The sequence below is a fragment of the Phoenix dactylifera genome, chromosome 13 (genome assembly GCF_051530095.1).
Source record: "Phoenix dactylifera cultivar Ajwa chromosome 13, Ajwa_hap1_PhDact_Kaust_v1.1, whole genome shotgun sequence".
Taxonomy (NCBI): domain Eukaryota; kingdom Viridiplantae; phylum Streptophyta; class Magnoliopsida; order Arecales; family Arecaceae; genus Phoenix; species Phoenix dactylifera.
Window position 1 is genome coordinate 27,186,501 of NC_143202.1, and position 27,045 is coordinate 27,213,545.

At 37.6% G+C, this 27,045-nt stretch overlaps 1 protein-coding gene across 4 annotated transcripts; it reads right to left on the reverse strand.

Annotated features, from left to right (window-relative positions):
* Positions 1-1,819: 1,819 nt before the first annotated feature.
* Positions 1,820-25,824, reverse strand: LOC103703149 (uncharacterized). Of its 4 annotated transcripts, none has more exons than XM_089927051.1 (8): positions 25,488-25,824; positions 25,311-25,399; positions 24,949-25,199; positions 24,692-24,852; positions 3,270-3,399; positions 2,732-3,035; positions 2,495-2,588; positions 1,820-1,948 (listed from the first exon to the last, which is right to left on the reverse strand). In XM_089927051.1, the coding sequence occupies exons 1-3, from the start codon at positions 25,724-25,726 to the stop codon at positions 25,000-25,002; spliced, it is 528 nt and encodes a 175-aa protein (XP_089783177.1). In that variant the 5' UTR covers positions 25,727-25,824; the 3' UTR covers positions 1,820-1,948; positions 2,495-2,588; positions 2,732-3,035; positions 3,270-3,399; positions 24,692-24,852; positions 24,949-24,999. The 4 variants fall into 4 exon arrangements, with proteins under 4 accessions (XP_089783177.1, XP_088565680.2, XP_088565681.2 ...); XM_088709554.2 differs by having other exon boundaries at positions 1,947-2,413; positions 24,949-25,196; XM_088709555.2 differs by having other exon boundaries at positions 1,947-2,413.
* Between the last annotated feature and the right edge of the window lie 1,221 nt (positions 25,825-27,045).

Consider the following 27,045-nt stretch of genomic DNA (forward strand, 5'->3'; position numbering starts at 1 on the left):
ATAGACAAAAAAAAAAAAGAGGTTGATGAAGGTTGACTGTGGAATCTGACTCCATGCTACCCATTTAGTTTGGAATTAACTGGTGAGTTGTATATTATGGAGGATCTAATATAATCTTTGGTGAAACTGTTGCGACAAGTATAGAGAATAACGGAATAGGAAGGAAAGAAAGAAAAGAACAAGAAGGAAAAAAAGAAAAGAATAAGAAAACAAGAGTACATAATATTTATATAATTTAGTTTATTAACCTGTGTCTAAAGCATAGATGATGCAAAAATTTTACTTTAAAAATATTAGAGATTACGGAATACAAAATTTTCTCATAAACTTTAGCCTCCAATATACTCAAGTTATTAGAGTAAATCATTTTAGACTCGAACTGATGTTCTTGGTTGATTTGGTCTTGAACTAGTGTCCTAAATCAGATTTGGATTTGATCTAATATTTTAAGTCGATCTGCATTCAATCTGTAAGATTTGTAAACTTAAGATATACTCAACAAAAATAACTTCTTCTACCTACTTCCATCAATATGATACACTACGACGAACCACGTTTGGTGCCATAAAGCCGGCCTCGGAATTGGAATTCAAAGAAGCGTCTATATAATCTATTACATACATTTATGATGCCGTGATCGACAATTTTAAAACAAGGTAAACTGCCCGACAGGAGCCGGTAGTGGCAGTCCAATCAAATGATTTCTTCGAACAAAGAATCTATGACCAAGTGATCACGCTCCCAAGTCCCAGAAGAGCTACTTGCCAACTATATAATATTTTATTAGCACACCTAACATATAATAAACCTGTGCTCCTCCTAAGGAAAGCACGACTTCTAAATTTGTGGAGGACGTTCGTCCGTAATTATGAGTTAATATACTGATTAAAACACTTGGAAGCAGGCTAGCCGAGCATCCATTATACTTATAGCCATTAAGCCCATGACTCAATGAGCATGCCAACCTGTTCCAAGTGCTGACGAATCTTGCTCCATCTATAATACCATAGAGATTGAAATATATATATAGATTTTTCTTAGAAACCAGCGTTATAAAACCAGGCAGCGCCATAATCACTCAAAACTAGCATTGTAAGATGCAAAACCGCATCAGGCCTACGTTGATACCCATACTAATAACTTGCAGTTAATATGGATGGTTGAGACGTGTTCCCATGCAAGCTGGTTGCCTGATACTACATATATAGAATGGATTGTGCATACATATCTAGATCTTGTCTCTTAAGGAGCAAAAGTGGAACCCAACCAAACCAAATATCTTCGTCTGTTACAAATACTGAAAACCAATTCTGCTTGGATTGCCTTCATATTTTTATGAATTTTGTCCAAAAATTTAACACCTGCATTCATGTTTGTAGATATGATTCTTTGAAATTCTAGATTATCCATCTTGGGGTAGTGCTATTTATGCATGGTAGCATATGCAGGAACAGCAACGACATGAGGAAGAAAAAATCAATTGGCTGTCTCTCTGCTTAATCACAGTTTGTAAAAGAGAATTTTTGAAAGACTGCTATTTAATTTCTCATTTCCGGATGTTAAGACTTTTGACAAGGAAAATTTTAGCCAGTGATGATTTCTACAAGCTTGAAGATATTGTCAGTGATCGGAACCTCAATTATGCTAACTTCATTTTCAGGAAAATGATGTTATGATTGACGATGAAATCTTAAGTTAGCCAATGAATAATTATCTTTACAAGCGGCACTTTGCTTGTTAGGGAGAGAGGCCAGAAAATTACATTGAACCATAACCTCATGTGCCTTCAAATTACCGCTCCCCAGAATATAGTCTAACGTCAACAAGATTCAACCCACAAGATGGCATCAGAAGCAAATTCTGTGGGAGCAACTTCGGATCAATACTGGGGCGCAAGAGGTTGTTGCAGGTGTTGAATATTGCTCGATCGAAAGCATTTTCTCGAGTACTGCAACAGTAACGCATGAATATATCCCCATAAAAATGTTACACAAATGATAGCCGGTACCAGACCGGGTGAGGATGGATGAAAACAAAAAGTTACACATCAACTATATAAATTTCCAGAGCGAAATACTTTATCAAATTGTTTTACCTTTTATTTATGCCTACAAGAAGACCTGAGGACTATTTATCATTAAGTTAGCTAGATTAGATTTCCTCCTTTTCCTTAAATTAGTGATAACCGACCTGAACCCCAAGTCCAAAGTTCTTGCTCGGAACATGGAGATGCATTGAGGGGCTGACCGTGGAAATGTCGAGAGGGAGAGAAGCACGGGGTTTGCCCATCCAAATGCATATTGATGGCGTCACGTCACAGGTCGGTCTATCAAATAACACCAAAAAAAAAAAAAATGAAGAATAAAGATGGCGAGAATCGGACCAAGGTATGCCGGCTGTCGACCATCATTTTCTGCGTGTGAGAGACGGGGGGAATCTATCACCTTCATTCAAAAAAAAAAAGAAAAAAAAGGAGAGGTAGAAAATCTACTACCTAATAAGGCACGAAGTCCACCTCCCATGGCACAGAAGCCATTCCGAAATCCCTACCTTCCCATTCCACAGGAATTAAGCAATCTCTCTAGCTGCTGCAATTTAATAAAACGCAGAACAAATAATTAGTTGAGGTGCAGCTGAAAACAAAAAGACATCTGCCGAACCAAACGCTTGTAATTGATTTCACTTTTAAGCGACTGCTTTCAGGGAATAAAAGGGCACCGGTGGCTCCTACCTACTTAGGAGATGCTACCTCTTTTGCAAGCCGTTGATGCACCAAGAACCAGAGAATGTTGCTTCCACTTCATTGATGACACAAGAACCCAATCAAAATGACAAATGAGCAAAGAGCGCTATGCATTGCCAGAACCCCATGCATCATCCCCTAAAGTTTGCCGAGCATGTATACGTTTCTTTCTTGCTTCCTCAGCTCAGATAGACCCAAATTTTTGTACAGGGCTTTATTCCCATTCCTTGAGCAATCAACCTCTGGGTTGTTCTTGCTGATGTTTTAGGCCTTGGATAAGGAGGCTCCAGATCTGAAGTATTGAATCTACGATTAGAAACAAACAGGACAAGGATCCCAACATATGCATGTAAATTCCATTATAGGTAGCACAAATTCACTGCCATGAAGAGCAAAATACATACTTTACAAGGATTCTACGTGCTGCATATCATGATCTTCCACAAGGATCTACCTTGGTTTTCTTCTACTTGTAGCAGAGCCACTAAAGACAGTAACCAGAAGCAATTTAAAGAGGAGGAGATACCTTTAGGAGTAAGCTGGGTCAACAGGCAGTGATCCTCAAAAAGCGAACGTACTTCGGATGGGCAATTAAGGCTGCTCTGAGCCTCATGTGTGGCAACAGGGAACAGTATGGTTGATACATGACTGCCAATCTTTTTATAAGATTACAGAAAAGAATCCAATAAAATGTTTAGCGAAGTATAATATATAATGAGCAGAGAGGGGGCAAAATCACATTCCGAGCTTATGTCAAAAATGACATTAATGGTGGAGGATAACAGAAAGTTAAGACTAATATTAAAACAAAACCCCAAAGATGTGTATAAACAGAACATAAAGAGTGTCTCTGATCCTTTAGTATATGCCAACCATCAAGCTAATGAATTTGACATACAGAACATAAAGAGTGCCATAAGTTGCATAAGATTCTCGCTTCGTCATGACTTGGCAGAGCCAGGTTCTGGGTCATGGTGACATACACACACAACAGACGCATAGTTACTGTGGCACACCTTTCTTGCACCTTGACATCTAAGTGAGGCACACATGCGCCACATTTTATCAACATCTCAGCGAAGTTGCCTAGCCTTCAGATAGGCATGGACCTAAGATTGTGTCTTTGGCAAAAACTTTATATAATAACCAAGTCTTTTGGGCTTGTGGGCCGGCCCGGAGTGGCCAGGCCCAGCCCGACCTGTGACCAGCCAGCCCTGTGGGCTTGTGGGCTGGCTCGAAGGGGCCAGGCCCAGCCAACCATGCACGACAGCACGATCCAGATGGAGAAGAAGACTCCAATTCCCTGATTCTGGCGGAAAAGAAGACTTTCCAAAGGCAATCCGACTCCAAATCGAACTCAAGGATCTTGCCAATTTAACATGCTCGTCCTTTACTTTCTTCCATCCAAATTGTCGAGAATCGCTGCGATTCTAGCCCTTCTTCTCCCAGTCTTTTCCTCGTTTCCTCGCCTTAAAACCTCGTCGGATCTTCGCCGGACTGGGGTAAGACCCGAGCCACTCATCTTCTCTTCTTCCGGTCTTCTAGCCATGTTTTCCTTTAAATTAGCCGGCAAATCACCGGGCCTTTATCCAAAAATAGAGTACTCTGCGCCAGCCTCATTTCTTCCTTGTTCATCGTCGCCGGCCACCGGAGAAAGGCCGAGCCTTGCCGCCTTTGGGGGCCTTGAGACCATGTCGTGGTGGGTTAGGAAAATAACCATGGGAGGTTCCTCTATTTTGAATTTTTCTTGCCCTATTTTGGTGCTCTTTTGCCGCGATTCCGCTGCCAGTTTGGCCGGGGTTGTAGCCGTCGTTGAGTAGGGGTCGAGCCACCGTGGCAACAGCCCCTTGGACTTGTGAGGGGGAAGGGAGGAGACGGCCGATCGTGAAGAGAGAGGAGAGAGGGTTTCTCTCTCTTCTTCCCCTCTTCTTTCTCTCCTCTCTCCTCTTTCTCTCTCTTATTTCTTTTTACCTGGATTGTCTCTCTCTAGGATTGTTGGATCTAGTAAGGGTGTCTGTTAGTGACTTTTCATCGGCTCTGGTAAAGGGCCCCGGTCTATAGTCGTCGAACAGCGTGCCGGCCCCCCTACCACGGCACTTATCGAGCACATTTGAATTTTATCATCATTAATCTTAGTGAGCTATCTTGAATGTAGCCTGACTCTTGAATTGACTTGTTAGACTAACTGGATCTGATCAATCCGAGCACCCGGATGTGACTATCTAGTTGACCCCAGTAGAGGGTCCTAGACTAGTATTACTACGACCACCCGTGATGCTAACCTTACCCCGACCATACTGAGCACTGTTGGACTCTATCATCATGAATCCCTGTTGTGTTATCTGAACCATGATTGGCCAGAGTCAACTGACCCGGATCGTCGGATGCTGCTACCTAGTCGACTCTGTCCATCCTGCACCCGACTGTTGTCAGCAACTATTGGACCCATAATTGATAACCCCTGATTTATTTTCTAGATTTGATATATGATTCTTGATCAGATGAATTGGATTACTGCGACCACCCGTCATGCTAACTTTACCCTGACCATACTAAGCACTGTTGGACACTATCATCATGAATCTCTATTGTGTTATCTAAACCATGATTGGCCAGAGTCAACTGACCCGGATCGTCGGATGCTGCTACATAGTCGACTCTGTCCTTCCTGCACCCAACTGTTGTCAGCCACTATTGGATCCATAATTGATAACCCCTAATTTATTTCCTAGATTTGATATATGATTCTTGATCAAATGAATTGGATTACATTGTGCTGACCGATTCGAATAATCGGGCGTCGTTATTTAGTTGGCCTCGTATATCGTTTTATATGAATTTATTTTCACTGTCAACCCTAGTTTTATATGGAGCAACAGTCATCCAGATAGAAAGAAGTCCAACGAGATCTTGTACTCTAGTTTCTATCTCTTTCTATTTCTTGGTATTTTCTCTCTCCAGGTTGATTTGGAAAAATCATGGTTGAGAAGTGTTGTTGAATAGTTTTAGGTTGCTACATGATGGTGGACCCTATAGTGGATTAGTAGAGGATTCTGAGTTATCAATTACTTCAGATAATTTTTGATGCTGATTTGGTTTTGTATGAAAACAATTTTTTGGGCAAGAGGACATTGAGCAGAGCTCTGCGCATCCTGATTTATAGATCGCGGTGGGGGCAGATGACTAGTCGTCCGGGTTGCCAGCAAAGAGATAAGAATCCTTGTATACCGGCCTATATCTATAAATATTTTTTGTACCTATATATGTATGATGTGCTAATGTCAAGATAAGTAAGAAGTAAGAATAGTTTTATGAAGATTTTTGTATTAAATCGTATTTTGATCAAGTATGCTTGTGATTGATGGTATAATGGAAGTATACATGAGCATAACTTACACTTGCATAATCGAACTAATGGATGTGGTGCTCTGTACTGACTGTGTTATATTGATTGCCCTATCATAAGCTGAAAACGTGACCGTGGTTAGTCTAAATATGAAAATAAAAAGAAAACGATGTGGATGTAAACTTGATTAAATGAACAACTTTGGGCTTGTCTCGTTATCTTGATTGCCCCGTCATAGGCTAAAAATATGATGCTATTGTTTGCCCTGTCACAAGCTAGAAATGTGATACTATTGATTGCTCGTCACAAGCTGGAAATGTGAAACTATTGGTTGCCTCATCACAGGCTAAAAATGTGATACTGTTGATGACCCGTCACGGGTTGAAAACGTGATTGAGATTTAGCCCAAAGTCGACAAGATAATTGATCCAGATCAACCTTAAAAAGGAATGGAATGAAAAGCATTGAACACACTAATGAAGATTTATGAGATATAGTATGACAAATCAATCTAGAGTGGATGGATTTCTATTCATATGTGATGCTCATATTTATACTGATCATTCGAGCATTATTGATAACCGATTTATAATTTCATGATGTGTGTAACATTTTCTTACGGTTTTCAAACTTATATTATTATTGTGTTAGTGTAGATATGCGGAGATTCTTACTGGACTGTAAAGCTCACAACCCCTTTTCCTTTTTCTTTTTCATTGTTGCAAGTTGCATAATATATGGCTATGGTTGAGATTACAGGTGGAGGGGATGATTAGATAGAGTATACTGATACTAGTTGGATGATCAATTTTGTGATTGGAACAACTTTGATGTTTGGTATAAATTGAAATCATTATTGATTATGGATATTGAGGTTGTGATATACCTTTAGGCCATGCATATTCTCCGGGACTGCCCTAAGGAGTGTATGGCCGTGTCGCGTGCTCGGACCCGAATTTTGGGTTCAAGGCATGACAGAGTGGTATCAGAGCTTAGGTTAAGATCATTGGGGATTGTGACAGAAAAACTATCAAAGCTTAGGTTTAAGATCATTGAAAATTGTGACAGAAAAACTATCAGAGCTGAGGTTAAGATCATTGGAGATTCTTACAGAAAAACTATCAAAGCCTAGATTTTATATATGATTCTTGATCAGATGAATTGGATTACATTGTGCTGACCGATTCGAACAATCGGGCATTGTTATTTAGTTGGCCTCGTATATCGTTTTATATGAATTTATTTTCACAATCAACCCTAGTTTTATATGGAGCTACAGTCATCTAGATAGAAAAAAGTCCATCGAGATCTTGTACTCTAGTTTCTATCTCTTCCTATTTCTTGGTACTTTCTCTCGCTAGGTTGATTTGGAAAAATCATGGTTGAGAAGTGCTACTGAATAGTTTTAGGTTGCTACATGATGGTGGACCCTATAGTGGATTAGTAGAGGATTCTAAATTATCGGTTACTTCAGATAATTTTTTATGCTGATTTGGTTTTGCAGGAAAATAATCTTTCGGGCAAGAGGACATTGAGCAGGGTTCTGCGCATTCTGGTTTATAGATCGCGGTGGGGCAGATGATTAGTCATTCGGTTTGTCAGCAAAGAGACAAGAATCCTTATATACCAGCCTATATATATAAATAATTTTTGTACCTATATATGTATGATGTGCTAATGTCAAGATAAGTAAGAAGTAAGAATAGTTTTATAAAGATTTTTGTATTAAATCGTATTTTGATCGAGTATGCTTGTGATTGATGGTCTGATGTAAGTATACATGAGCATAACTTGCATAATCGAACCAATGGATGTGGTGCTCTGTACTGACTGTGTTAGATTGATTGCCCTATCATGGGCTGAAAACATTACCGTAGTTAGTCTAAATCCGGAAATAAAAAGAAAACGATGTGTGGATGTAAACTTGATTAAATGAACAACTTTGGGCTTGTCTCGTTATCTTGATTGCCCCGTCATAGGCTAAAAATATGATGCTATTGTTTGCCCTGCCACAAGCTAGAAATGTGATACTATTGGTTGCCCGTTACAAGCTGGAAATGTGATACTATAGCTTGCCTCATCACAGGCTAAAAATGTGATACTGTTGATGACCCGTCACAGGTTGAAAACGTGATTGAGATTTAGCCCATAGTCGACAAGATAATTGATCCAGATCAACTTTAAAAAAGAATGGAATGAAAAGCATTGAACACACTAATGCAGATTTATGAGATATCGTATGATAAATCAATCTAGAGTGGATGGATTTCTATTCATATGTGATGCTCATATTTATACTGATCATTCGAGCATTATTGATAACCGATTTATAATTTCATGATGTGTGTAACATTTTCTTGCGGTTTTCAAACTTATATTATTATTGTGTTGGTGTAGATATGCGGAGATTCTTACTGGGCTGTAAAGCTCACAACCCCTTTTCCTTTTTCTTTTTCATTGTTGCAAGTTGCATAATATATGGCTATGGTTGAGATAGGTGGAGGGGATGATTAGATAGAGTATACTGATACTAGTTGGATGATCAATTTTGTAATTGGAACAACTTTGATGTTTGGTATAAATTGAGATCATTATTGATTATGGATATTGAGGTTGTGATATACCTTTAGGCCATGCATATTCTCTGGGACTCTGCCCTAAGAAGTGTACGGCCGTGTCGCGTGCTCGGACCCGGATTTTGGGTTCAAGGCATGACAGAGTGGTATCAGAGCTTAGGTTAAGATCATTGGGGATTGTAACAGAAAAACTATCAAAGCTTAGGTTTAAGATCATTGAAAATTGTGACAGAAAAACTATCAGAGCTGAGGTTAAGATCATTGGGGATTCTTACAGAAAAACTATCAAAGCCTAGATTTGATATATGATTCTTGATCAGATGAATTGGATTACATTGTGCTGACCGATTCGAACAATCGGGCATCGTTATTTAGTTGGCCTCGTATATCATTTTATATGAATTTATTTTCACAATCAACCCTAGTTTCATATGGAGCTACAGTCATCTAGATAGAAAGAAGTCCAACGAGATCTTGTACTCTAGTTTCTATCTCTTTCTATTTCTTGGTACTTTCGCTAGGTTGATTTGGAAAAATCATGGTTGAGAAGTGCTACTGAATAGTTTTAGGTTGCTACATGATGGTGGACCCTATAGTGGATTAGTAGAGGATTCTAAATTATCGGTTACTTTGGATAATTTTTTATGCTGATTTGGTTTTATAGAAAAACAATCTTTTGGGCAAGAGGACATTGAGCATGGTTCTGCGCATTCTGGTTTATACATCGCGGTGGAGCAGATGATTAGTCATCCGGATTGTCAGCAAAGAGATAAGAATCCTTATATACCAGCCTATATAAATAAATATTTTTTGTACCTATATATGTATGATGTGCTAATGTCAAGATAAGAAGTAAGAATAGTTTTATGAAGATTTTTGTATTAAATCGTATTTTGATTGAGTATGCTTGTGATTGATGGTATGATGTAAGTATACATGAGCATAACTTACACTTGCATAATCGAACCAATGGATGTGGTGCTCTGTACTGACTGTGTTATATTGATTGCCCTATCATGGGCTAAAAACATTACCGTAGTTAGTCTAAATACGGAAATAAAAAGAAAACGATGTGTGGATGTAAACTTGATTAAATGAACAACTTTGGGCTTGTCTCGTTATCTTGATTGCCCCATCAAAGGCTAAAAATATGATGCTATTGTTTGCCCTGTCACAAGCTAGAAATGTGATACTATTGGTTGCCCGTCACAAGCTGGAAATGTGATACTATTGGTTGCCTCATCACAGGCTAAAAATGTGATATTGTTGATGACCCGTCACGGGTTGAAAAGGTGATTGAGATTTAGCCCAAAGTCGACAAGATAATTGATCCAGATCAACTTTAAAAAGAAATGGAATGAAAAGCATTGAACACACTAATGAAGATTTATGAGATATCGTATGATAAATCAATCTAGAGTGGATGGATTTCTATTCATATGTGATGCTCATATTTATACTGATCATCCAAGCATTATTGATAACCGATTTATAATTTCATGATGTGTGTAACATTTTCTTGCGGTTTTCAAACTTATATTATTATTGTGCTGGTGTAGATATGCGGAGATTCTTACTGGGCTGCAAAATTCACGACCCCTTTTCCTTTTTCTCCTTCATTGTTGCAAGTTGCATAATATATGGCTATGGTTGAGATTACAGGTGGAGAGGATGATTAGATAGAGTATACTGATACTAGTTGGATCATCAATTTTGTAATTGGAACAACTTTGATGTTTGGTATAAATTGAGATCATTATTGAGTACGGATATTGAGGTTGTGATATACCTTTTGGCCATGCATATTCTCCGGGACTCTGCCCTAAGGAGTGTACGGCCGTGTCGCGTGCTCGGACCCGAATTTTGGGTTCAAGGCATGACAGAGTGGTATCAGAGCTTAGGTTAAGATCATTGGGGATTGTGATAGAAAAACTATCAAAGCTTAGGTTTAAGATCATTGAAAATTGTGACAGAAAAACTATCAGAGCTGAGGTTAAGATCATTGGGGATTCTTACAGAAAAACTATCAAAGCCTAGATTTGATATATGATTCTTGATTAGATGAATTGGATTACATTGTGCTGACCGATTCGAACAATCGGGCATCGTTATTTAGTTGGCCTCGTATATCGTTTTATATGAATTTATTTTCACAATCAATCCTAGTTTTATATGGAGCTACAGTCACCTAGATAGAAAGAAGTCCAATGAGATCTTGTACTCTAGTTTCTATCTCTTCCTATTTCTTGGTACTTTCTCTCGCTAGGTTGATTTGGAAAAATCATGGTTGAGAAGTGCTACTGAATAGTTTTAGGTTGCTACATTATGGTGGACCCTATAGTGGATTAGTAGAGGATTCTAAATTATCGGTTACCTCGGATAATTTTTGATGCTGATTTGGTTTTGTAGGAAAACAATCTTTTGGGCAAGAGGACATTGAGCAGGGTTCTGCACATTCTGGTTTATAGATTGCGGTGGGGCAGATGATTAGTCATCCGGGTTGTCAGCAAAGAGATAAGAATCCTTATATACCAGCCTATATATATAAATATTTTTTGTACCTATATATGTATGATGTGCTAATGTCAAGATAAGTAAGAAGTAAGAATAGTTTTATGAAGATTTTTGTATTAAATCATATTTTGATCGAGTATGCTTGTGATTGATGGTATGATGTAAGTATACATGAGCATAACTTACACTTGCATAATCGAACCAATGGATGTGGTGCTCTGTACTGACTGTGTTATATTGATTGCCCTATCATGGGCTGAAAACATTACCGTAGTTAGTCTAAATTCGGAAATAAAAAGAAAACGATGTGTCGATGTAAACTTGATTAAATGAACAACTTTGGGCTTGTCTCGTTATCTTGATTGCCCCGTCATAGGCTAAAAATATGATGCTATTGTTTGCCCCGTCATAAGCTAGAAATGTGATAATATTGGTTGCCCGTCACACGCTGGAAATGTGATACTATTGGTTGCCTCATCACAGGCTCAAAATGTGATACTGTTGATGACCCATCACGGGTTGAAAACGTGATTGAGATTTAGCCCAAAGTCGACAAGATAATTGATCCAGATCAACTTTAAAAAGGAATGGAATGAAAAGCATTGAACACACTAATGAAGATTTATGAGATATCGTATGATAAATCAATCTAGAGTGGATGGATTTCTATTCATATATGATGCTCATATTTATACTGATCCTTTGAGCATTATTGATAACCGATTTATGATTTCATGATGTGTGTAACATTTTCTTGCGGTTTTCAAACTTATATTATTATTGTGTTGGTGTAGATATGCGGAGATTCTTACTGGGCTGTAAAGCTCACAACCCCTTTTCCTTTTTCTTTTTCATTGTTGCACGTTGCATAATATATGGCTATGGTTGAGATTACAGGTGGAGGGGATGATTAGATAGAGTATACTGATACTAGTTGGATGATCAATTTTGTAATTGGAACAACTTTGATGTTTGGTAGAAATTGAGATCATTATTGATTACGGATATTGAGGTTGTGATATACCTTTAGGCCATGCATATTCTCTGGGACTCTGCCCTAAGGAGTGTATGGCTGTGTCGCGTGCTCGGACCCTGATTTTGGGTTCAAGGCATGATAGAGTAGTATCAGAGCTTAGGTTAAGATCATTGGGGATTGTGACAGAAAAACTATCAAAGCTTAGGTTTAAGATCATTGAAAATTGTGACAGAAAAACTATCAGAGCGGAGGTTAAGATCATTGGGGATTCTTACAGAAAAACTATCAAAGCCTAGATTTGATATATGATTCTTGATCAGATGAATTGGATTACATTGTGCGGACCAATTCGAACAATCGGGCATCGTTATTTAGTTGGCCTCGTATATCGTTTTATATGAATTTATTTTCACAATCAACCCTAGTTTTACATGGAGCTACAGTCATCCAGATAAAAAGAAGTCCAACGAGATCTTGTACTCTAGTATCTTTCTGTTCCTATTTCTTGGTACTTTCTCTCGCTAGGTTGATTTGGAAAAATCATGGTTGAGAAGTGCTACTGAATAGGTTTAGGTTGCTACATGATGGTGGACCCTATAGTGGATTAGTAGAGGATTCTAAATTATCGCTTACTTCGGATAATTTTTGATGCTGATTTGGTTTTGTAGGAAAACAATCTTTTGGGCAAGAGGACATTGAGCAGGGTTCTGCGCATTCTGGTTTATAGATCGCTGTGGGGCAGATGATTAGTCATCCGGGTTGTCAGCAAAGAGATAAGAATCCTTATATACCAGCCTATATATATAAATATTTTTTGTACCTATATGTGTATGATGTGCTAATGTCAAGATAAGTAAGAAGTAAGAATAGTTATATGACGATTTTTGTATTAAATCGTATTTTGAGCGAGTATGCTTGTGATTGATGGTATGATGTTAGTATACATAAGCATAACTTGCACTTGCATAATCGAACCAATGGATGTGGTGCTCTGTACTGACTGTGTTATATTGATTGCCCTATCATGGGCTAAAAACATTACCGTAGTTAGTCTAAATTCGGAAATAAAAAGAAAACGATGTGTGGATGTAAACTTGATTAAATGAACAACTTTGGGATTGTCTCGTTATCTTGATTTCCCCGTCACGGGCTAAAAATATGATGCTACTATTTGTCCCGTCACAAGCTAGAAATGTGATACTACTGGTTGCCCGTCACAAGCTGGAAATGTGATACTATTGGTTGCTTCGTCATAGGCTGAAAATGTGATACTGTTGATGACCCGTCACGGGCTGAAAACGTGACTGAGATTTAGCCAAAAGTCGACAAGATAATTGATCCGGATCAAGTTTAAAAAGAAATGGAATGAAAAGCATTGAACACACTAATGAAGATTTATGAGATATTGTATGATAAATCAATATTGAGTGGATGGATTTCTATTCATATCTGATGCATATATTTATACTGACCATTCGAGCATTATTGATAACCGATTTATAATTTCATGATGTATGTAACATTTTCTTGCGGTATTCAAAATTATATTATTATTGTGTTGGTGTGGATATGTGGAGATTCTTACTGGGCTGTAAAGCTCACAATCCCTTTTTCTTTTTCTTTTTTATTGTTGCAGGTTGCATAATATATGGCTATGGTTGAGATTACAGGTGGAGGGGATGATTAGATAGAGTATACTGATACAAGTTGGATGATCAATTTTGTAATTGGAACAACTTTGATGTTTGGTATAAATTGAGATCATTATTGAATATGGATATTAAGGTTGTGATATACTTTTAGGCCTTGCATAGTCTCTGGGACTCTGCCCTAAGGAGTGTACGGCCGTGTCGCGTGCTCGGACCTGGATTTTGGGTTCAAGGCATGACAGAGTGGTATCAGAGCTTAGGTTAAGATCATTGGAGATTGTGACAGAAAAACTATCAAAGCTTAGGTTTAAGATCATTAAAAATTGTGACATAAAAACTATCAGAGCTGAGGTTAAGATCATTGGGGATTCTTACAGGAAAAACTATCAAAGCCTAGTTGTGATATATGATTCTTGATCAGATGAATTGGATTACATTGTGCTGACCGATTCGAACAATCGGGCATCGTTATTTAGTTGGCCTCGTATATCGTTTTATATGAATTTATTTTCACAATCAACCCTAGTTTTATATGGAGCTACAGTCATCTAGATAGAAAGAAGTCGAACGAGATCTTGTACTCTAGTTTCTATCTCTTCTTATTTTCTGGTACTTTCTCTCGCTAGGTTGATTTGGAAAAATCATGGTTGAGAAGTGCTACTGAATAGTTTTAGGTTGCTACATGACGGTGGACCCCATAGTGGATTAGTAGAGGATTCTAAATTATCGGTTACTTCGGATAATTTTTGATGCTGATTTGATTTTGTAGGAAAACAATCTTTTAGGCAAGAGGACATTGAGCAGGGTTCTGCGCATTCTGGTTTATAGATCGCGGTGGGGCAGATGATTAGTCATCCAGGTTGTCAGCAAAGAGATAAGAATCCTTATATACCAGCCTATATATATAAATATTTTTTGTACCTATATGTGTATGATGTGCTAATGTCAAGATAAGTAAGAAGTAAGAATAGTTATATGACGATTTTTGTATTAAATCGTATTTTGATCGAGTATGCTTGTGATTGATGGTATGATGTTAGTATACATAAGCATAACTTACACTTGCATAATCGAACCAATGGATGTGGTGCTCTGTACTGACTGTGTTATATTGATTGCCCTATCATGGGCTGAAAACATTACCGTAGTTAGTCTAAATCCGGAAATAAAAAGAAAACGATGTGCGGATGTAAACTTGTTTAAATGAACAACTTTGGGCTTGTCTCGTTATCTTGATTTCCCCGTCACGGGCTAAAAATATGATGCTACTATTTGTCCCGTCACAAGCTAGAAATGTAATACTACTGGTTGCCCGTCACAAGCTGGAAATGTGATACTATTGGTTGCTTCGTCATAGGCTGAAAATGTGATACTGTAGATGACCCGTCACGGGCTGAAAACGTGATTGAGATTTAGCCAAAAGTCGACAAGATAATTGATCCGGATCAAGTTTAAAAAGAAATGGAATGAAAAGCATTGAACACACTAATGAAGATTTATGAGATATCGTATGATAAATCAATCTAGAGTGGATGGATTTCTATTCATATGTGATGCTCATATTTATACTGATCATTCGAGCATTATTGATAACCGATTTATAATTTCATGATGTGTGTAACATTTTCTTGCGGTTTTCAAACTTATATTATTATTGTGTTGGTGTAGATATGCGGAGATTCTTACTGGGCTGTAAAGCTCACAACCCCTTTTCCTTTTTCTTTTTCATTGTTGCAAGTTGCATAATATATGGCTATGGTTGAGATTACAGGTGGAGGGGATGATTAGATAGAGTATACTGATACTAGTTGGATCATCAATTTTGTAATTGGAACAACTTTGATGTTTGGTATAAATTGAGATCATTATTGATTACGGATATTGAGGTTGTGATATACCTTTAGGCCATGCATATTCTCTGGGACTCTGCCCTAAGGAGTGTATTGCTGTGTCGCGTGCTCGGACCCTGATTTTGAGTTCAAGGCATGATAGAGTAGTATCAGAGCTTAGGTTAAGATCATTGGGAATTGTGACAGAAAAACTATCAAAGCTTAGGTTTAAGATCATTGAAAATTGTGACAGAAAAACTATCAGAGCTCAGGTTAAGATCATTGGGGATTCTTACAGAAAAACTATCAAAGCCCAGATTTGATATATGATTCTTGATCAGATGAATTGGATTACACTGTGCTGACCGATTCGAACAATCGGGCATCGTTATTTAGTTGGCCTCGTATATCGTTTTATATGAATTTATTTTCACAATCACCCCTAGTTTTATATGGAGCTACAGTCATCTAGATAGAAAGAAGTCCAACGAGATCTTGTAATCTAGTTTCTATCTCTTCCTATTTCTTGGTACTTTCTCTCGCTAGGTTGATTTGGAAAAATCATGGTTGAGAAGCGCTACTGAATAGTTTTAGGTTGCTACATGATGGTGGACCCTATAGTGGATTAGTAGAGGATTCTAAATTATCGGTTACTTTGGATAATTTTTGATGCTGATTTGGTTTTGTAGGAAAACAATCTTTTGGGCAAGAGGACATTGAGCAGGGTTCTGCGCATTCTGGTTTATAGATCGCGGTGGGGCAGATGATTAGTCATCCAGTTGTCAGCAAAGAGATAAAAATCCTTATATACCAGCCTATATATATAAATATTTTTTGTACCTATATATGTATGATGTGCTAATGTCAAGATAAGTAAGAAATAAGAATAGTTTTATGAAGATTTTTGTATTAAATCGTATTTTGATCGAGTATGCTTGTGATTGATGGTATGATGTAAGTATACATGAGCATAACTTACACTTGCATAATCGAACCAATGGATGTGGTGCTCTGTACTGACTGTGTTATATTGATTGCCCTATCATGGGCTGAAAACATTACCGTAGTTAGTCTAAATTCGGAAATAAAAAGAAAACGATGTGTCGATGTAAACTTGATTAAATGAACAACTTTGGGCTTGTCTTATTATCTTGATTGCCCCGTCATAGGCTAAAAATATGATACTATTGTTTGCTCTGTCACAAGCTAGAAATGTGATACTATTGGTTGCCCGTCACATGCTGGAAATGTGATACTATTGGTTGCCTCATCACAGGCTAAAAATGTGATACTGTTGATGACCCGTCACGGGTTGAAAACGTGATTGAGATTTAGCCCAAAGTCGACAAAATAATTGATCCAGATCAACTTTAAAAAGGAATGGAATGAAAAGCATTGAACACACTAATGAAGATTTATGAGATATCGTATGATAAATCAATCTAGAGTGGATGGATTTCTATTCATATGTGATGCTCATATTTATACTGATCATTCGAGCATTATTGATAACCGATTTATAATTTCATGATGTGTGTAACATTTTCTTGCGGTTTTCAAACTTATATTATTATTGTGTTGGTGTAGATATGCGGAGATTCTTACTGGGCTGTAAAGCTCACAATCCCTTTTTCTTTTTCTTTTTCATTGTTGCAAGTTGCATAATATATGGCTATGGTTGAGATTACAGGTGGAGGGGATGATTAGATAGAGTATACTGATACTAGTTGGATGATCAATTTTGTAATTGGAACAACTTTGATGTTTGGTATAAATTGAGATCATTATTGATTACGGATATTGAGGTTGTGATATACCTTTAGGCCATGCATATTCTCTGGGACTCTGCTCTAAGGAGTGTATGGCTGTGTCGCATGCTCGGACCCTGATTTTGGGTTCAAGGCATGACAGAGTAGTATCAGAGCTTAGGTTAAGATCATTGGGGATTGTGACAGAAAAACTATCAAAGCTTAGGTTTAAGATCATTGAAAATTGTGACAGAAAAACTATTAGAGCTGAGGTTAAGATCATTGGGGATTCTTACAGAAAAACTATCAAAGCCTAGATTTGATATATGATTCTTGATCAGATGAATTGGATTACATTGTTCGGACCGATTCGGACAATCGGGCATCGTTATTTAGTTGGCCTCGTATATCGTTTTATATGAATTTATTTTCACAATCAACCCTAGTTTTATATGGAGCTACAGTCATCTAGATAGAAAGAAGTCCAACGAGATCTTGTACTCTAGTTTCTATCTATTCCTATTTCTTGGTACTTTCTCTCGCTAGGTTGATTTGGAAAAATCATGGTTGAGAAGTGCTACTGAATAGTTTTAGGTTGCTACATGATGGTGGACCCAATAGTGGATTAGTAGAGGATTCTAAATTATCGGTTACTTCGGATAATTTTTGATGCTGATTTGGTTTTGCAGGAAAACAATCTTTTGAGCAAGAGGACATTGAGCAGGGTTCTGCGCATTCTGGTTTATAGATCGTTGTGGGGCAGATGATTAGTCATCCGGGTTGTCAGCAAAGAGATAAGAATGCTTATATACCAGCCTATATATATAAATATTTTTTGTACTATATATGTATGATGTGCTAATGTCAAGATAAGTAAGAAGTAAGAATAGTTTTATGAAGATTTTTGTATTAAATCGTATTTTGATCGAGTATGCTTGTGATTGATGGTATGATGTAAGTATACATGAGCATAACTTACACTTGCATAATCGAACCAATGGATGTGGTGCTCTGTACTGACTGTGTTATATTGATTGCCCTAATATGGGCTGAAAACATTACCATAGTTAGTCTAAATCCGGAAATAAAAAGAAAACGATGTGTGGATGTAAACTTGATTAAATGAACAACTTTGGGCTTGTCTCGTTATCTTGATTTCCCGGTCACAAGCTAAAAATATGATGCTACTGTTTGTCCCGTCACAAGCTAGAAATGTGATACTACTGGTTGCCCGTCACAAGCTGGAAATGTGATACTATTGGTTGCTTCGTCATAGGCTGAAAATGTGATATTGTTGATGACCCATCACGGGCTGAAAACGTGATTGAGATTTAGCCAAAAGTCGACAAGATAATTGATCCGGATCGAGTTTAAAAAGAAATGGAATGAAAAGCATTGAACAAACTAATGAAGATTTATAAGATATCGTATGATAAATCAATCTTGAGTGGATGGATTTCTATTCATATGTGATGCTCATATTTATACTGACCATTCGAGCATTATTGATAACCGATTTATAATTTCATGATGTATGTAACGTTTTCTTGCGGTTTTCAAACTTATATTATTATTGTGTTGGTGTGGATATGTGGAGATTCTTACTGGACTGTAAAGCTCACAATCCCTTTTTCTTTTTCTTTTTTATTGTTGCAGGTTGCATAATATATGGCTATAGTTGAGATTACAGGCGGAGGGGATGATTAGATAGAGTATATTGATACTAGTTGGATGATCAATTTTGTAATTGGAACAACTTTGATGTTTGGTATAAATTGAGATCATTATTGAATATGGATATTAAGGTTGTGATATACTTTTAGGCCTTGCATAGTCTCTGGGACTCTGCCCTAAGGAGTGTACGGCTGTGTCGCGTGCTCGGACCCGGATTTTCGGTTCAGGGCATGACAGAGTGGTATTAGAGCTTAGGTGAAGATCATCGGGGATTATGACAGAAAAACTATCAAAGCTTAGGTTTAAGATCATTGAAAATTGTGACAGAAAAACTATGAGAGCTGAGGTTAAAATCATTGGGGATTCTTACAGAAAAACTATCAAAGCCTAGATTTTATATATGATTCTTGATCAGATGAATTGGATTACATTGTGCTGACCGATTCGAACAATCGGGCATTATAGTTGGCCTCGTATATCGTTTTATATGAATTTATTTTCACAATCAACCCTAGTTTTATATGGAGCTACAGTCATCTAGATAGAAAAAAGTCCAACGAGATCTTGTACTCTAGTTTCTATCTCTTCCTATTTCTTGGTACTTTCTCTCTTTTGGTTGATTTGGGAAAATCATAGTTGAGAAGTGCTGCTGAATAGTTTTAGGTTGCTACATGATGGTGGACCCTATAGTGGATTAGTAGAGGATTCTGAGTTATCGGTTACTTCGGATAATTTTTGATGTTGATTTGGTTTTGTAGGAAAACAATCTTTTGGGCAAGAGGACATTGAGCAGGGTTCTGCGCATCCTGGTTTGTAGATCGCGGTGGGGCAAATGATTAGTCGTCCGGGTTGTCAGCAAAGAAATAAGAATCCTTGTATACTGACCTATATATATAAATATTTTTTGTACCTATATATGTATGATGTGCTAATATCAAGATAAGTAAGAAGTAAGAATAGTTTTATAAAGATTTTTGTATTAAATCGTATTTTGATCGAGTATGATTGTGATTGATGGTATGATGGAAGTATACATGAGCAGAACTTACACTTGCATAATCGAACTAATGGATGTGGTGCTCTGTACTGACTGTGTTATATTGATTGCCCTATCATGGGCTGAAAACGTGACCGTAGTTAGTCTAAATCCGGAAATAAAAAGAAAACGGTGTGTGGATGGAAACTTGATTAAACGAACAACTTTGGGCTTGTCTCATTATCTTGATTGCCCCGTCACAAGCTAAAAATATGATGCTACTGTTTGCCCCGTCACAAGCAAGAAATGTGATACTACCGGTTGCCCGTCACAAGCTGGAAATGTGATACTATTGGTTGCCTCGTCACAGGCTGAAAATGTGATACTGTTGATGAGCCGTCATGGGCTGAAAACGTGATTGAGATTTAGCCCAAAGTCGACAAGATAATTGATTCGGATCAAGTTTAAAAAGAAATGGAATGAAAAGCATTGAACACACTAATGAAGATTTATGAGATATCGTATGATAAATCATTCTTGAGTGGATGGATTTCTATTCATATATGATGCTCATATTTATACTGATCATTCGAGCATTATTGATAACCGATTTATAATTTCATGATGTGTGTAACGTTTTCTTGCAGTTTTCAAACTTATATTATTATTGTGTTGGGGTGGATATGTGGAGAGTCTTACTGGGCTGCAAAGCTCACAATCCCTTTTTCTTTTTCTTTTTTATTGTTGCAGGTTGCATAATATATGGCTATGGTTGAGATTACAGGTGGAGGGGGTGATTAGATAGAGTATATTGATACTAGTTGGATGATCAATTTTGTAATTGGAACAACTTTGATGTTTGGTATAAATTGCGATCATTATTGATTACGAATATTGAGGTTGTGATATACTTTTTGGCCTTGCATAGTCTCTGGGACTCTGCCCTAAGGAGTGTACGGCCATGTCGCGTGCTCGGACCCGGATTTTGGGTTCAGGGCATCACAGAGTGGTATCAGAGCTTAGGTGAAGATCATTGGAGATTGTGACAGAAAAACTATCAAAGCTTAGGTTTTAGATCATTGAAAATTGTGACAGAAAAACTATCAGAGCTTAGGTCAAGATCATTGGGAATTATGACAGAAAAATGATCAAAGCCTAGGTTTAAGATCACTTGGGATTGTTACAGGAATGTTATCATAGCTTAAGGTTTAAGACCACTAGGGACTGTGGCATAAGTGGCGTCAGAGTTTACGGTTTAAGATTATTAGAAATTGTGACAAAATTGGAATCAGAGCATAAGTTTAAGATCAGTAGGGATTGTGATAGAAATGTATTAGATATTGAGGTTATGATCATTTCGGACATGACAAAAAGCAGCAGAAATAAATTCAGTGCTAAGGTGCAAGATCATTAGGCATTGTGATAATATATATATTGGGTTTGGTATACGATGAGTATAAAAGGACTAAATGATTTGTCTTTAATCATGATAAAAGAGGTTAGACTTAAGGTAAGTGTAGGAAGGTTAACCATGGTATACCGAATTAGTTGGTTATACCATACTGTGTTTATTGGTCCATATGTTGTTTAAATGACTCGGAAGTTTAGACTTGATATGGGTTAGATGTGATCGCACTTTTGGTTTTGCTAATTATTAGAGTTGAATTTGTACATGGACCTTGCATAGAATTGAAGTGAGCTAAGAAAGATTTTTCATAGTATTAGAGTAGATTGTTCTTCGAGGTTAAATCTATATGTGGATTATATTTGGAATTGGAAGTTTCGGATACTTCAAATAGGTCTATTTCCTATTGATGTATTTGATTTTATTTTGAGGCCATAGAGTATGCATATTGATGGAAAAATTCTAGTTATTTGAATTTTCATATTTGGATTGAACTACTAGATCTTTCTTTTAATTGTTGGAGACTATTGGATATGTTAGGGCTCGTTTGGTTCGCGGGAAAAGAAGGGGGGAAAGTGTGGTCAACGGGAAAGTAATGAGATGCCTCTTGTTTGGTTGAAGTTTTCAAAGGAGAGAGAAGGAAAAGTTGTATTCCCATGGAAATGTGATTCCCACATTTCATGGAAAAGTCTTTCCCATGAGAAACATGGGAAAGTTACTTTCCCATGAGGCGGGAATCACTCCATTTTTACTTTTTCCCAAAAAAATCCCTTCAGCATTAAAGAAGCATTAAAGAGGCATTAAAAACCTAATTTTTATTAAGGGCATAATAGGAATTATATATAACTTTCCTAGGAAAGTGGATGGCCCACCAAACATAAGCACCTTGGAAATTTGTCACTTTTACATGGTCAACCAAACATGCCAAAAGTACTTTCCTAGGCATCCTCTTCCTAGGAATTTGTTTCCCAGGAATCATATTCCTAGGAAGAAAAATGCTTCCCGCGAACCAAACGAGCCCTTAATTTAAACTCAAGCCTAGGTTTATGATTTAAGTAGGGAGCTTTTGTCATTGTTGATGAAGCCACTAGTAAAATATAAGATTGAGTGGAAACTTCGGTCGTAATATGCTTACATGAATTATCATGTATAGCATTAATGATAGATATTAAGAATCTTGATGAAGAAAGATTTGGAGGTTAATGGAGTTGATTCTACTCGGTGATATTGGCTCAAAGACTTCTAACCCACTGAATTTGGAGTAAATTCTTTTGGAAGAAAGATCGATCTAGATTGTCTAATCAAATTGCCACGGGAATCCAAGATTAACCTACTCTAAATTAAACTTAGATATTTTGAATTTTAAAAAGATCATGGATATTATGCGGTGACCTTAAACTTGACTAATGGCTTGAGGTTGGTTATGATAAGTACACTCTACATAAATTGAGGACAGGGAGATTTAGATAAAATTATTTATTTATCCACAATCATAATAGCAACATAAATATTCACCAACATTTCTAAATATCTGTATTACATGCGTAATACCCTAAATAAACAAGTCAATGACTCAAAAGAAGAGTAACAATATGAACACATTAAACATTCATCCCATGGTTATTCAATATTTGACTTTGTTCGACTCCTCTCTTCTTATGATTCATCAATCTCTAAACAAGTAACAGGAAGCAGATCCTCCTCATTATCATAAGATTAAACTCAAAATCCTTAATTACATGATTATGATGATAAAAAGATACAAATGAAAATTATTATTGCAATAAAAATATTTAAAATTATTTTTAAAAAAAATCCTTTGCATAGACTCAAATTCAAGTCTCTTAGGTAAGATTTTATCCACCAAAAAAAAAAAAACAAAAGAAAACTTCCTAACACATCTCAAGTAGATCTTTTACCCTAAAGCTCCAAATTGCAGCTTTTTCCCTAGTAGACTTTTTTCAATTTTTGGATGGGCCAAAAAGCCATTTCAAAATTTATATCGAACACCTCAAAATCATCCGAAAGAGCATCTAGTCCTCTAAGAAATGCTTTTTGGGCCTTCAAAACAAATACCAAATAAGGCCTTAATACCTTCCCAAGCAGTATGGATGTCAATTGCAAGGGCTATACCGTCAAGTTGGCTTCCACTTCATTCCTCAAGTTGTCTACCATGATAGAAGATTGTCTTAGGTTTGCTCCACATGACAATCTAATGCGAACAAGAATTTTATGGAGAGGTGAGTGGCAGTTGGTAGTCTACATTCATTGGAAGCATCAACCGCAGTTAAAAATTAATTTTGGTTAAGTTTATGTCAAAGAAAGGGCTAAGTGTGAATGGAGTCACTACTAGTCATATTTTTTCGAAGTCAAAAGAAATTGGAATGTAGAGTCCTAAGTAAAACAAAAGTTTTTCTGTCTTTGATTGTGCCAGCTTGACAATGACAATTTTTAACTAAGGCATATATCATCTACTTATTAGCAACAGCAAGTCAATCAAAACATATTCAAATCCCACAAAATCAGCTTAAATTACTCTAAAACATATCTTTAATCATCCTCGTGCTCCATGAAGTCAATCTGTAACCATAATGATACACTTCTCATGATTTATTTTATTTTTTTTTAAAAAAAAAGGGAACAAAAGTAATCCCCTATACTCCCCCATTTATAGCCAACAATACTTTAAAAATTTCCCCTCCAAAGAACACAAAGAACCATCCATTTGGAATTACATAGGTGTGAGGACATGACATGAGTGCCACAGACTGGCCCCCTTCTAGTCAAATCTAGTCTATGAGATTTTAAATAGGTTAAAATTAGTTTGATGAATAATAGACATGACAGAAGGACTAGAAGGATATCCCTACTTGGTTATGAGTAATTCCTGCTGCTAGTTGAAGCAAGACAAAAGGGGAGAAGAATATCAACAATGATGAACCTTTTAAACCTGTTATATGAATGGAATACTAAATGATCATTGATCATGAAAGTCAGTCTGGTGAATGGTAACTTGATACTCAGCTGAAATCCAAAACAGAAAAATTCATCCGAGCACTCGGTTAGCAGCTTAAGTTGCAAATATCAAACTCTGGTTCCATAATGAAAATGAATTAGTATATTTCCACCATTTGTTCTGGATACTACTTAAACCAATGCAGCATAAAACCTCTAATTCCATATCATAATTCTTGAACTCTACTTTCAAAAAGAATGTTCCACAAACAGTAAAAGGAATTAGATCATATAACTTACCAGTGGCTGGTGTTCGAAAGACTGCAATTGCAACAGTATCATTAACCCAGCATATAGGAACCCCACGATCTCTAATTTCTCAAAGAGCTTCTCTAAATCGATCGTTCGAGTACTAGGGAGGAAATCACAGAGAACAAGAACATCGCTGGTACCAAATCTTGCTGAGAGCATTGTAAAGATCACATTCACCTTCTTTTTCGTTTCTTGGTGAAGAACAAGCATGAAGTTAACGAGGAACAGGAAGTCAGAATACTCACAGTCTAGTTCCGGTCGACTCCTCCTCAAAATGGTGACCACGAGCATCCGTTTCATTCTCGGACCCCCGAATTGCGTTCTAAGGCGGTCACAATGTCAGGCTGGTCACCATACAAACAGCTCTTTTTGTCCAAGAACGACCCCCTTCCTCGCCTTTTGGGATCATCCCGTGAAGGGCTCGAAGTCGCTTCATTCTGCAAGGAGAGCAACACCTCATCTGCTGCCCCCCGGTCGGCAATGGCCTCCCAAACTGCTAATGTACCACAAAAAAATAGAAAGGAGAATTTACTAGAATTAATTGGATATGCCCCACAGAAAATAGTACTAGAATTCCAAATGAGAAACAAGAGACGAGAAGATATACCATCTTCGTCTTCTTCTTGGTTGTTTGAACGACTGGAAACCCTAATTTCTTCTTTCGGTGGTTCTTTCTCCTTGACCGTCTCGGACTCCCTTCGATTCAGGATAGAGAACAATTTTTTTAAAAAAAAAGGAACGGAACCAAGAACAAGATTTGATCAGAATGGATAGAAACCGGAACCTTAATTCCGGCCGCCAAGAACGTCGGAATGGCCCTAATCCAGGCGGAGGGCGAGGGACAGGGTCGCGGGAGAGGAGCTCGCCGGCCTTGGGAGAGGAGCCGGGGGAGGAGTGGTGGTCGGCGAGGCGGAGGTCGTCGGACGGAGGGGAATGGTTTTCCATCTTGAAGACGATAGACTGAAGGACGAAGAGCCCCCTCGACGCCGCCCCGCCACGTCCTACGCCGCCTCTCTCCACCATCTCCGCCGCCTCGCTCCACCATCTCCGCCGCCGCGGTCCATCGCCGCTCCCCTTCAACTACTCGCACAGACGTGGGTGGACGAATCCGCCCGTTAGCAGCCAAGAACCCATCCTTTTCCTGTTTTAAACTTGTAAAGAATTTGTGGGTCAGAGTCTGTCACGGCCCACTTTAAAAGGCCCAGTTCATGGCCTATTTGGATCTTAAGCCTGTTTCGTCCACGATATCGGCCTGCAAAGGTGTGTTCCATGAAGGCGATCCATGAGTTTGATTTGGGTGGGATTTAATATCGGGTATTAGTTGTTGGTAGAAGATTAAATGTTTTACCATACATATTCTTTGAGAGGAGATTTATATATTTAATAATTTTTCCGGGTAAATATCTCATACATGATCAAGGAATCATAGATTAGATGCATGCTAATTGTGCAATGGAGATGAGGGCAAATGTTATAATTTGAGCACTGCCATAGTGTTTGTATTTTTCAAAAAAAAAAAAGGAAACGAGAGAGGATTTGCTGGGATTTGTTAATCTGAAAATCCTCGTAGCTTATAGAGTATCCTGTTTCTTTAATAAAAGTAATTCCACTAATCGAAGACAGAGAGTCGACTGATGTTCGATTTCTCAACAAGTAATTCTATTATCGGGCATGGTCTTGGTTTTGGATAGATTGAAGTATTTTATCCATGAAATGGATCAAAATTGGTAAATGAAGTCCAAAATGAGGTTTTCATTCTTCCCATCAAATTAAGCAGGGTGTATTTGTTTAAAGTAAGTATAATTATACCAACATGGAAATGGGCTTATTAAGAACCGATATGGGCCAGACCTTGGGCCTAAACTATATTTATTTTTAATTAAGCTTCAGGCTGGGCTTATTTAAAACCCAAGCTTGGCCCACGTTCAGATCGTTGTCATCTAAAACCTTTGACATTTCATTCCGAAATAAGTGGGTCTTGGGCTGGAAAGTTAACAAGTGGGCTGCTCTTCCAAGATCTGCTATCGTTGTTTACAACCTAGGCTTGCGCTTTACACCTGATCTGAATGGCAAGCAAACTTGTTTGAAGAAAATTATCGCACTCTGCATATATTTCACGCAACGACGATTGGGTATTGAAGTAGTACTCAGAGCTCATCATTAATCGAGCAAAGAATTTGTGATGACAAGAGGTCTACTTGGATCTCAGCTTTGATAATTATAAGAAATGGGCCTAAAACTCCAAATAATAGTGCCTTGCAGCCATGTATGAGTAACTACGTTGTTTCTTTGAACAAGTTCCTTAGAGCCTGAATTGCCTCTGTTTGCATCCTCCATCATGG

What these genes read in the sequence shown, in the direction of transcription:
- LOC103703149 (XM_089927051.1), bottom strand. Translation starts at nt 25,726, where the DNA reads ATGGTGGAGAGAGGCGGCGTAGGACGTGGCGGGGCGGCGTCGAGGGGG. An exon ending in TCTTGGCGGCCGGAATTAAG is followed by an intron (nt 25,400 to 25,487) that starts GTTCCGGTTTCT and finishes CCTGAATCGAAG; the next exon opens with GGAGTCCGAGACGGTCAAGG. An exon ending in CCAAGAAGAAGACGAAGATG is followed by an intron (nt 25,200 to 25,310) that starts GTATATCTTCTC and finishes GTGGTACATTAG; the next exon opens with CAGTTTGGGAGGCCATTGCC.